The sequence below is a fragment of the Chlorocebus sabaeus genome, chromosome 11 (genome assembly GCF_047675955.1).
Source record: "Chlorocebus sabaeus isolate Y175 chromosome 11, mChlSab1.0.hap1, whole genome shotgun sequence".
In the NCBI taxonomy this organism is placed as follows: Eukaryota; Metazoa; Chordata; class Mammalia; order Primates; family Cercopithecidae; genus Chlorocebus; species Chlorocebus sabaeus.
Window position 1 is genome coordinate 67,738,673 of NC_132914.1, and position 12,329 is coordinate 67,751,001.

Sequence of the window (12,329 nt, forward strand, 5' to 3'; positions counted from 1 at the left end):
TGAAGTTGTAGCTTCAAATTGCTTGAGAGCTCTATTATAGCTCTAACTATATGAGGCAAAGTGATATATTTAAATACTAACTCATTCAGGTACTTTAAGATCATCTAACTTGTTTGCTGTCAGGGTACTTTACCCAGAGAAATGTTGCCATTTCTTGGAGCCTTTTAAGTCCTCCTCTCCAGGTGGCAATCACATAGGCTTATGCAAAAGTGAATGGCAGTGATGGATATGATAGAGAAGGGTGCACAGCCCCTTCACTCTGGTGACAGGAGGCTCCGTGCGTAACTTCAGGGACACTTACGGTCTATCATTGTGATAGTGCTGTCTTCAACCACCTCGCTGGTCATGCCGGCCGACTGTACTTTGATGGATACCAGGTACCTCTTATGGGGCACTAGCATCATGATGTTGAGCAGAGATTTTTCTTTCTCCAGCTTTCTGGAAAACTCAACTTCTTGGGTGTCCATTTTCCGGCATTCAATACTGTAACCATCAAAGTCAGAATCAGGAGGGATCCAAGAACAGGCAATGGCTGTGGAGTTCTGAGGCCGGCAATGCAGGTTTTGTATCTTGTCAGGCTCTAAAGGGAACAGAGGAGCCAACACTTTTCAGAACTCAAGGAGAATTTTTTTATTTTCCAGCTCCTTTGGGTCCAACTAGCTCTGAGATCTAGGTATAGGAGGGACAGACAGGCAAATACAGAGTGTCGTGGCTCACCCTAGCAGACACATGAGCACAAATCTCCCAGGGAACCAGGGCTGGGGTAGGAAGTGCTGAAGGACAAGCGTGGACAAGTCTGAGTAATAGTTAAAGACTCCGGGGGATCTAATTATGGGGCCCTCCACACTTTGGTGAGTTTAGCTCCAGGAGCTCAACCAGGTTCACACAGTGAATATCGAAGAAAAATCCCCCCATGTTTCTGAAAGGGGGGGAACAAAATAACTGTTTTGAAACACACTAGAGCACTCTGCCCTCAGTGGAATCTACCCAAAGCCTAACATGCTGGGGTTTTATCAGAGCCCAACTGACCTGGGCCAGGGGAATAACCCAACCCCAGCTACTTCAACCATCCTGTCCCACCTCAGGTGGGGGTAGGGGGTGCTGAGAAGTACCTGCAAAGTTCACAGCTTGGAGGCATAGGTTCGCTAGAAGACTAGACCTAATCGTAGGACTCTAAAGCACTTCTCCTCCCCCATGCTTCATCACTGCCCCACCAAACACCAATTTACAGCAGTTTCTTTTACGTAGTATGCTGTATCAAGCTATCAAGAAAAAATCACAAGGCCTACTAAAGGAAAAAATATATAGCTTGAGGAAACTGAACAAGGATCCAGAACCACAAGTCAGATATGGCAGGAATGTTGGAACCATCAGACCAGGAATTTAAAACAACAGTCATTAACATGTTAAGGGCTCTAATGGACAAAGTAGACAACATTCAAGAACAGGTGGGTGATGTAAACGGAGAGGTGAAAGTCCTAAGAAAGAACCAAAAATAAATGCTAGAGATCAAATCACTGTGACAGAAATGAAGAATACCTTGATGGACTTCTTAGTAGCTAGACATGGCTGAGGACAGTCTCTGAGCCTTGAGGATCTATCAGTAGAGACCTCCCAAATGGAAAAGCAAAGAAAACAAAGACTGAAAAGCAGAAAATATCCAAGGACCATGGAACAACCACAAAAAGTGTATCCTACACAAAATGGGAATACCAGAAGGAGAAAGAAAGGAACTGAAGAAATATTTGAAACAAGAATGACTAAGAATTTCCCACAAATAAATGTTAGACACCAACCACAGATCCAGGAAGCTCAGAAAACACCAAGGAGGATATATGCCAAAAAAACTATGCCTAGGCATATCGTTTTCACACTACAGAAAATCAAAGATAAAGAAAAATTCCTGAAAGAAGCCAGAGGGGGCAAAACAACTTACCTATAGAGGAGCAAAGTTAAGAATTGTGTCCTCCTCTGAAGCCATGCAAACAAAAAGAGAGTGGAGTGAACACTTTTTTCACATGTTGAGAGAAACAAGTACCTACTATGGGCCAGGTGCTCTTCTGGGGATGATGAACAGTACAGAGGTAAGTAAGATGTTAGCCCTAACCTGCAGGAATGGAAATGAATCCAAATAGCCATAATAGAAGGCAGAAAGGAAAACATACCAGAAGAAATGGTGAGACAAGGTGCTATGTGGGGGTGACACAACTTTCAGCTGCTGGCTATTAGTTATCAGCAGGAGTTAGTAAAAGCTGTAAGGCAGAGGTGACACTCTGCCAAGGTATCAAGAAAAAGGTATTCTGCGTAGAGAAAAACCACAAACCCAGGTACCAAAGGAGGAGGTGCCGGGAGTAGGATGGTAGAAAATTGAGAACTGCAAATCATTCATTATGGTTGAAGCATATTTGTGAGAAATTGAGTACTGGAATGATTTTACATGAAAATTATAAACTTCTATTCTATTTAAACTTCTGCTATTTTGGATTTTCTGTTACCCATAGCCTCACCTGATCCTAATAAATACAAGCCTCGAAAAAACACACAAACAAACAAAAAACAAGTTCCACCAGTCATCATTCCTCATAAAACACAGCACTGAGGCAGTTTTTGTCCTCCTGGGCACTCCCCCGTTTGGTAAATGCCTCACTTAAATTCTAGCATCCAGGACTGAATACAACAGTCCAGTTGTGATCTATAAGCCCAGCCTCTAACAGAGTCATATGAGCTCTTAAACTGAGTACCTGCAAGGCTGTTGGGAAAGGCAGTCTCGTGTGCATAGTCTATCGACCCCCATTTGGCTGTGTAAGAAATGGCCCTTGAGCTTAAGATACTTTCTTACCAAGAGATCGAGAGCCTACACAGCCTGTGCTGGGCTCATTGCCTTGTGTGGGAGTATCGTTCCCTGTTGCAAGCTCAATGTATGCTCTTTTGTTCTGCTTACGCATGTGTGTCACATGGCAGATGGTGAACACCAATGCTACAGTTGTCCTCTGAGGAGACAGGACAGGGTCCTTCTACTGTGGCCTGAGAGTGGTGCACTTAGCCAACTGCCCTGCACTGGCTGCTGGAAGAGACCATACACAATGTGCCCTTCTGTTTTCTGTTGTTGTCAGGGTTGAAGACAGCAAGTGCATCTCTGGGCAACCACTGCAGCTGGCCATGGGGGACTGATGCATACTGTTGAGGTTGATCTTACTCTGTCTCCTCCCTATGTAAGTAAAGCTTTGTTCCATCAGTGCTTGCGTTATGTTTCTCTGGTGACTCTAATACCAGATGCAATGGGCAGAAGTGTTTAGAGTCCTGCCCTGGGTTTGGTAACCAGTGCAGGGTGCTCTGCTTAACAGATTTCATGAACACAGCCCACAGCCAGCCACTGAAAACTCAGGCTGAGCGTGCCATAAACTAAAACTCTTAGTTCTTTTTCACATATTTCTCTTGACACACAAATAACTGCTCTTTGGACACAATGTGGCATAAAAGTTATACTTGTTATAGTATTAATGCTTATTAAAAATGTCTGACTTTATTAAAATGCTTAAATGTCTAACTTTCAACTATGCATTTTATCAACAACCAATAACTATCTGATCTGATCCCAGAAGCTACTTCTACTGGGTATTATTGAAACACAAATATTTGGATTAAAGTCCCTACACTGAAAACCTGTCTTTCTTTGAGGGTGATAGTATCTATCCCAAAATGCCTTTGGGAAGAAACTGGTATGTGCTTCATCGTCAAAGTATTTTTATCTCAGGGACATACAGCAGTATGTCCTATGATCCCTCTGCTTCTAGTTTTGCCTCTTTCAGTCTATTCTCTACACTGTACCCAGAGTAACTTTCTAAAGTGTAAATAATGATTATGATATCTCTGCTGAAATTGAGTGGCTCCAGTTGGTCCAAAATAAAGTTCAAAGTAGTTACCATGGAATACAAAACATTTTATTATCTGATTCCCTTTATCCTTACCTTTTATGCTATGGCCAAATAAACTTATTTCTGTTCCCCTGTTAGTAGATCTTGTACTCTCCCTCCTCTCTGATCTTGGAATATTTTATTCTCTCGACCTGGAATATTCTCCACTTCTTCCCCCACCTCTACCTGGTAAATTTCTTTCTTTAGGTTTCTATTTGGATGTTTCCTTTTCCAAGAAGTTCTCTTGTATTGGGTCAGATTACCCAAACAGTGCCTCTATAGTACCATTTACTTCCCTCATCATACCCAAAATATAATGTCTATTTACAAATAGTATGTCCTACCTAATTGTAAGCCCCATGAGGGCAGAGAGAGATTATTTCTTTATTGTCCCTTGTTGTTAATGTTGAATGAATGAACAAATCTACATAGACTTCTGCCTGAATTCAAATCCAGACCAATCCCATGTAAAAATATGGATTTAATCTAAGCCCTATTTGAGTAAGATGTTGAATATATACTTCCCCTCACTCCATTTGAGAAACAAGAATAGCAAAACATGTCATACTTGTCCTCACAGTTCCAAAAATTGGTTTGCTGTAAGTTTTCCAGGAATCACCACTGACAGTCTTGACACTGAATTGATAGGATCTCCCTGGACGAAGACCATACACAATGCGTCCTTCTGATTTTCTGTTGTTGTAGGGGTTGAAGACAGTAAGTGCATCTCTGGGCAACCACTGCAGCTCAAAGTCATTGTAGTCTGTCCAGTCTGGGGGCCCCTTCCACGTGATGGCCAAGGATGTGTTTGCAATGTCAGCAAATGACATAAGACTGGGAGGACTTGGAGCTGAATATAGGAGAAAGTGAAAAATCACATAATCACATCTATGCTATAACACATACAAAAAAGATGGCTGAGTAACATCAGACACACTTTTAATGTACTTTGTAGGAAGAGATAATATGATAATATAGTAGCAGGAGCTTTCATTAATAGTGTTTATTATGTGTAAGGCACTGTCCTCAAGCATTTTATGTACTTTTTCTTTTCTTTTTCTTTTTCTTTTTTTTTTAATACAGAGTTTTGTTCTTGCCGCCCAGGCTGAAGTGCAGTGGCATGATCTTGGCTCACTGCAACCTCCATCTCCCAGGTAGCTGGGATTACAGGCACTTCAGCCTGCCAAGTAGCTGGGATTACAGGTGCCCACCACTATGCCTGGCTAATTTTTGTATTTTTAGTAGAGACAGGGTTTCCTCTTGTTGACCAGGCTGTTCTTGAACTCCTGACCTCAAGTGATCTACCCACCTCGGCCCCCCAAAGTACTGGGATTACAGGCGTAAGCCACAATGCCTAGCCTCATATACGTTTTCTTAAATATTCATAGCCAGATCTTCCTTACCATGGTGCTGTGGAGCATGAGTGTGCTCTGAATGGGTTACAAGTGTGTGAAGGTATTAATTCCATCAGATTTTGGGGTGCAGAGCTGACGTCCAGAGACAATTATGTCCAATTGCAGATAGCCTTGTTGATTAACCCCAGGGTGACACACAGACATCTATGTGTGCCCATGACATAAAAACAGTTAGGGTGCACTGGTGATAGCCACACAGTGATGATGTATATGATTATTCCCACTTTGCAGATAAGGAAACTGAGGCCTAGAGATGCTCAATGACTTGACCAGATTCATAGAGCTAAGCTAAGGACGTAGTTCTTTTGGACCATAGCCTTGTCATTTATCTGTTGTACCACAGTCCCTTCCCAAGTTCACGGGCTAGCACAGGGTATGCCATTATTGGCTTTATCTCTTGTCATTAAAATCAGAATCAAAATGTGTCTCTGGAAGCTACTTCCCACCACCCCTTGGCCACTGGCACCTGGGCTTCTCACCTGTTCTGCTCTCCGCTGTGACTTTATTGCTGAGATCTCCACTGTGAGTTACCACCCACAGTGTGTACTTCCTTCCAGGAACAAGGCCGTGAAACCGCCACTCCGTCAGGTCCTTGTCTTTCCAGTTTTCCTTCTTTGTGCCATTGGGATTATAGAGAATCAGTTCATAAAAGTCAAAGTCCCCAGAGGCTGGACTCCAGCTGAACCAAAGGCTGTCTGTCATGTTCCGATTGGACCCCCTGAGATGACTCACAGAGGCTGGGACTTAAACAGAAGAAAAATTCTTAATGAGAACAAAACAGAAACAAAGGCATTTTGGCCCACAGGTGAGAGTATATGCTATGTTGGGCATGTGGGTGAGCTGTACATATTATAGTCAGATCTTGCCTACATTTCAGGCCATTTAAGTTTAAGGGCGTATAGAGTAGAGATATGGTGTAAATTAAAACAAAACAGGTGGTGACTTCTAGACGCTTGCCACATGCACCCTGATAAGCATGTAAAATGATTGAATCTTCATAAATGATGAATAAATCGTTGTCATTTAGCTTATTTAAAAAGGCCCAGAAAATGTGTATACAAGGTTCCAGCTCCTCCCCAGTGTGGCCTATGTCATTGCAGCCACCATCCCATAGCAACCCTCTCCGGGTCTCTTTACGTCCTCTCTACCCTCCTTTAGGTTCTCAGTTGTCTTGTGCTCTTTCTTATAAAATCTGTATTGGTATAACTTCATTTAGGGAGAGAAGTGTTTACAGTCACTCCTATCATTGTATAGATTAGTCATGCTGCCATCCATCCATCCCAATAGCTTTGCTATTCTTTGGAGAATGAAGACTGTTGCCACATTGGAGGACTTCTAAGCATTAATGAGCAGGTGAGGAAAGATGTGCAAAGGGCTGCCTCAGAAATGATGATGGGTAGGCAATTATATCTGTGGTTGAGGCTTATCACAGCTCTTTTTCACTCCTTTCAAAAGACAAACAGAACTTCTGTTGGGTGCCCTTGGAATATGTTCCCACATGGCTCCCCTCACCTTTAGTTCTCTGCTGAAATGCCTTCTCCTATCTAAAGCAGTTGCTTGTCCTGCCAAGTCACTATCATGACACATCATTTTTTTGATAGAATTTAAGGCATTCCCAAATTATCTCCCTTAATGATCTGTCCCCGTCCTCTTCCCTCCCCGCTATTGCAGAGTTCTCTGAGGGCAGCGCCCTTGACTGTCTTGTTGACCGTCATATTACAGCAGTGGGCCATGTACCTGGCACAGAAGAGCACCTAAAACTATTTGTCAAATGAGAAAACAGAATTGAATAGGTAGGCTGGGCGTGGTGGCTCATGCCTCTAATTCCAGCACTTTGGGAGGTTGAGGCAGAGGACTGCTTTAACCAAGGAGTTCAAGACCAGCCTGGACAATATAGGGAAGCCCCCATCTCTACAAAAAATAAACATTAAAAAATTAAAAGTTTGCCATGCATGGTGTCATGTGTCTGTCGTCCCAGCTACTTGGGAGGCTGAAGCAAGAGGATCACTTGAACCCAGGAGGTTGAGGCTGCAGGGAGCCATGATGGCATCACTGCACTCCAACCTGGGCAACACAGCGAGAACTTGTCTCAAAAAAAAAAAAAAAAAAAAAAAATTTGAATAGGAGATAAAGGACTCAAATTATGGGAAAAGGGTAGATTCTGTTTTTTATTTGCAGCCCAGAGAGATGTCTCTCACTTTCCTGGAACTCTGTGTTTTCACTTCATCTAGTGCTATGTTTCTAATTCACAGCAGTCACTGCCTGTTTGCTATATTTGTGGTTGCCCTTCTCTGCTCCTGCTCTCCTCTCCATCTATTTCTTGTTAGAAAGCTGAAGGGTATGGCTTGAATTAAACTATGATGCCCTCTTGTACAGTTTGATGTCAAGAGGAGGAACCACATTCATTTTTTACCAAGCCCTAGGAAGTAAACAAGTGGAGGCAAAAGAGCAGAAGCTAGTGCAAAACCTGGCCGCAAATTAGTTACACATAATCAAACGTGCGATTTAGGGTCAAACAGCCTGAAAGTCACAAATGTCATATAAAGCTACATCCTGAATAGAATAGGAAACTAAGGACCAACCCAGGAAAAGCCAGTGAATACCGGGACAATTCCCCCACGATTCATTACTGCTTGGGTCTTGGTCTTACCTGTTCTACCAAATATGAAAGACTCATTAGACAGCTCCCCACTGTGAGTTACAATCACCATCTTGTACATTCTGCCTTGTAGCAAGTTCTGGAAAGAGAAGCTCTGGACTTGCGGGTCAACTTGAGCTCTCTCCTGGAGATTCCCATCTGGGTTGTACAAAAAGATGTTGTACCAGCTGAGCTCCCCCTCTGAGGCGGTCCAGCGGAAGGACAGGTGCCTGGTGGAGTTCTCTGTGATCCTCAGGTTGGTGACAGCTGCTGGGACTGGAAAAGTCGAGGAGCAAGAGAATGAGGGAGGGAAATTCAGTGAGGAGAAGAGAGCAGGTGGGAAAGAAAGGGAAAAGCAAACAGAAAGAGGAAGTTGGATTCAGTGATATGAGAAACAGAAACAATAGGAAAAGCCAAAAGCATTTTTCAAAAAGCTTCATGTTAGAATTTTGCAAACCCTTTTGGACTTCTGTGCTACCTCTTGGCAAGGTCAAGTGCTGCTAGAAACCGCCTCCTTGCAAACTGCTGGCACAGATGCTGTCTGATTCCTCAGCTGGCTTAAGATGCCAGTAGAAACAGAACAGGACATCTGCCTTGATTTCGCCTGAGTTCTCTTTTCTCCACCTCAAATGCTCTTTCTCAGGCTCTTTTTGCTTTCTCCGCTCCTTTTGCCAGGCCCTTACAAGTTATTTCCCATGGATCCATCCTTTGTTTCCTTCATATTCTATAGCCCTAGCTGAGCAATCAGTCTCATTCAATTTATGGATTCAACTAGCATTCTGGTCCAGATCTTTTTATGTCCAGCTCACTTCTCTTCTGAGCTCAAATCCGTATTTCCAAATGCCTATGGTCCCCTCTCTCTGCAAGTCACTCAGGCACCTCAAATTCAATACACAGCTGAACTCTGTGGATTTTTGCCTGACCCTCTCACCTCCTGCTTCTCTTATCTCAATTAATGGCATCATCTTCTACCAGACATCCTAGGTAGAAACTCTGGAATCTTCTGTTCCTTCCTCTATAATCCACTCAGCTCCCAAGTGCCACCTTAGCTAATGCAAAAATACTTCTTGACTGTATCCACTATTCTTCATGAGGGCCCCTGCATTCGTTCAGCTGTTGGTCCTTCTCCTATGACTGCAGTCATGTCATGACCCCATTACCTGTCCAACTGCATCCCCCCCAACTCATTTGCGCTCACTCTGTTCCAGCCATATGGGCCTCTTTACTGTTCCTCCAACAGGTCAGACACACACGCACTCAGGGTCTTTGCTTTGGCATTGGCTCTGCTTCTAAATACCCAAATATTTGCATGACTTTCTCATTTCTTTCAGAGTTTTACTCAAATGTCACTGCCTCAGTGAAGTCTTTGGGGACTGTACTACCTGAAATTGTAAGTCCCGGCTGGGTGCAGTGGCTCATGCCTGTAATCCCAGCACTTTGGGAGGCTGAGGAGGGTGGATCACCTGGGGTCAAGAGTTCAAGACCAGCCTGGCCAACATGGCGAAACCCCGTTTCGCCATGGGTTGTACAACTACTTTTTTTAGTACTTTTAGTAGTACAAACTACTAAAAATGTAAAAATTAGCTGGGCGTGGTGGTGCATACCTTTAGTCCCAGCTACTCTACTCGGGAGGCTGAGGCAGGAGAATTGCTTGAACCCAGGAGGTGGAGGTTGTGGTGAGCTGAGATTGCACTACTGCACTCCAGCTTGGGTAACAGAGGGAGATTCTGTCTCAAAAAAAAAAAAAAAATTGTCAGCCCCTTGACCAGGCATGTGGCTTATGCCTATAATCCCAACACTTTGGGAGGCTGAGGCAGGTGGATCTCTTGAGCCCAGGAGTGTGAGACCAGCCTAGGCAACATGGAGAAACCCTGTCTCTAAAATGAAGTACAAAAATTAGCTGGGTGTGGTGGCACATTCCTGAAGTCCCAACTACTTGGGAGGCTCAGATGGGAGGATCGTTTGAGCCCAGGAGGCAGAGGTTGCAGTGAATTGAGATTGTTCCACTGAACTCCAGCTTGGGTGCCAGAGTGAGACACTGTCTCCAAAATAATAATAATAATAATAATAATAACAACCATAAATAGATAGATAGATAGATAAAATTGTAAGCCCCAACTCTTGCTATCCCAATTTCCTAATTTAATTTCCTTCTTGGTCTTTATTACCACCCAACCTCCTATATCTTTTACTTATTTATTTTGTTTATTGACTTTCTTCCCCACTAGACTATAAGCATAATGACCATGGGAATTTTTTATTCATTTCTGCATATCGAACAGTTAGAACAGTGCCTAACCTATAGTAGGTACTCAATAATAAATGAATTAATAGGTGGATCTCCTCACCTCTGGTTCATTTCCATTCAATTGCCCCATTGCTATCTGATTTATCTTTTTAAAGATAAATCTTTTATTACAAAACAATTGCTCTCTGGCTAAAATATTTGTATTGCTTTTAAGATTAAAAAAACTCCTGAGGAAGGCTACCAGGCACCCTCTAATTTGGCTCCAATCTGGCTTTCAGCCTCACCTTTCCATCATGCAACACACATTTCAGCCACCCACAACTTCTCCTTTCTCCTGTTCATACCTCCTGGCCTTTGCACAGGACAGGCTGTCTGTACGAAGTATTCTACCTTCTCTCCATAATAATTTCTTCATCCTTCAAGACAGTATTGAAATGTCACTTTTATGAAGATGTCCCAATTCTGCCTGACCTCCATGCTTCCCTGAATGCCAGACATCCCTCTCTTATACGTACTCTTTATCACAATGCATTGCCATTATTTGTCCATGTGTCTGTCTCGCCAGTCAGCTCTTTAAGAACGAGAAGCATGCCTGATTTATCTTTATGTCCCTGTCAACATAACCATCCCCGCCTTCAGACCTATGTACTTACTAAATAAGTTATCAATCAATTAGGCCAATGTGGTTGTCTGAATAGCCCCAAAGATGTCCATGTCCTAATTCCCAGAACCTGTGAATATGTTACCTTCTGTGGCAAAAAGGGCTTTGTAGATGTGATTAAATTAAGGATCTTGAGACGAAGGAATTATCCTGGATTGTCCGGTTGGTGACCAAGGTAATCGCAAGAGTCCTTAAAAGATGGAAGAGGGAGGCAGGAGAGCAGAGAAAGAGATGTAAGGTCCCATGCAGAGATTGGAGCAATGTCATCGTTGGGAAGGGGACACGAGCCAAGGAATGTGGGCAGCCTCAGAAGCTGAAAAAGGCAAGGAGTGGATTCTCCCCCGAAAGTCCCTACAGGAAACACAGCCCTGATATCTTCATTTCAGTCCCCAAAAACCATTTTTCAGATTCTAACCTTCAGGACTAGAAAATAATAAATCTGGGTGGTTTTAAGCCACTAAGATTGTGATATTTTATTACAGTAGCAATAGGAAGCTAATAGCACCAATATTAATGAAAAATCAGAATCAGAGTGTGGTGGGCTGAGTCCTGTGTGGATAGGGCAACCAACATGGAAGTGGCAAATCAGGGTGAATATTCCCAGCGTATCAAGAGATGGATACCATCTCCCAATGTTGCATCATCCCTCTTGCCCTGTGGTTCTTACACAATAGTAGACATTGGCAATACGTGCTACAAAACATTATGCTGTGCTAATTACCTGTTCGGCCTTCAGTCTGGGCTTCCTTGCTAAAGAGGCCTCCACTGACAGTTAGGATCTGTATCTTGTATTTCTTGCCTGGTATTAGATCTTCAAATTTGTGTTGCTTAGTGGTGGCTGGCTCTGATGTGTTGCGCAGAAGGATTCCATTTTCAGTCAGAAGCAGGATATCATATCTTTCTGCCACACCAGCAGCTTTTTGCCAACTTACTATTAAGGAATGACTGCTGTATGCATTGTCTGCAATTACTCCTTGGACAGATGCTGGAACTGCAGAGAGACAAGTGGAGCAACAAAATATAGATTTTATCACTTAGGGTAAAGTAATCAATTGAGAAAAACTCCTGAATCAACTGCAGGTAGATGATGCGTTTGCTTTATTTGTGTGGCATTGATACTTTCTGTGTGCCCTTATGGAGAAAAGAGGAGAAAGGATTTCCTGGCTTAACCTGTCTGTATAACTACTTTGATTCTCCATTGTTTTCTCTGAATTTAAATAGGATCTCAGATAGAAAAGTTAGTGAAGATGGCCCTGATAAATATGCAGAGTGGTGCACACCTATGAGTCTAGAAAGTGAAGGATGCTGAGCAAGTTCATATTCAGTGAATGTGGGTTTGATAGTGAATTATATTTCTTATTTAGACTTTTATTACTAACATTAACTAAGGTCAAAACTTCAAGTCTTGACTTCAGCGGTAGTATATACTAGTATTTGTTCTATAGCTCCTGAA

The 12,329-nt window shown here is 42.9% G+C and overlaps 1 protein-coding gene and 1 long non-coding RNA gene across 3 annotated transcripts in view; one reads left to right on the plus strand and one right to left on the minus strand.

The window, feature by feature from the left end:
• The window catches only part of PTPRB (protein tyrosine phosphatase receptor type B), a 126,363-nt gene that overhangs the window by 40,562 nt on the left and 73,472 nt on the right, over nucleotides 1-12,329 (minus strand). For both annotated transcript variants that reach the window (XM_008004016.3, XM_008004019.3), the window contains 5 exons: nucleotides 11,598-11,867; nucleotides 7,980-8,243; nucleotides 5,809-6,072; nucleotides 4,483-4,764; nucleotides 302-580 (listed from right to left, as the gene is read on the minus strand). In XM_008004016.3, the coding sequence (XP_008002207.3) occupies nucleotides 302-580; nucleotides 4,483-4,764; nucleotides 5,809-6,072; nucleotides 7,980-8,243; nucleotides 11,598-11,867 (1,359 nt within the window). The remainder of the gene's footprint in view (nucleotides 1-301; nucleotides 581-4,482; nucleotides 4,765-5,808; nucleotides 6,073-7,979; nucleotides 8,244-11,597; nucleotides 11,868-12,329) is intronic.
• The window catches only part of LOC119623863 (uncharacterized), a 51,086-nt gene that overhangs the window by 34,934 nt on the left and 3,823 nt on the right, over nucleotides 1-12,329 (plus strand). Inside the window, exon 4 of the long non-coding RNA XR_012094538.1 lies at nucleotides 3,114-3,212. This is a non-coding gene — a long non-coding RNA (uncharacterized lncRNA). The remainder of the gene's footprint in view (nucleotides 1-3,113; nucleotides 3,213-12,329) is intronic.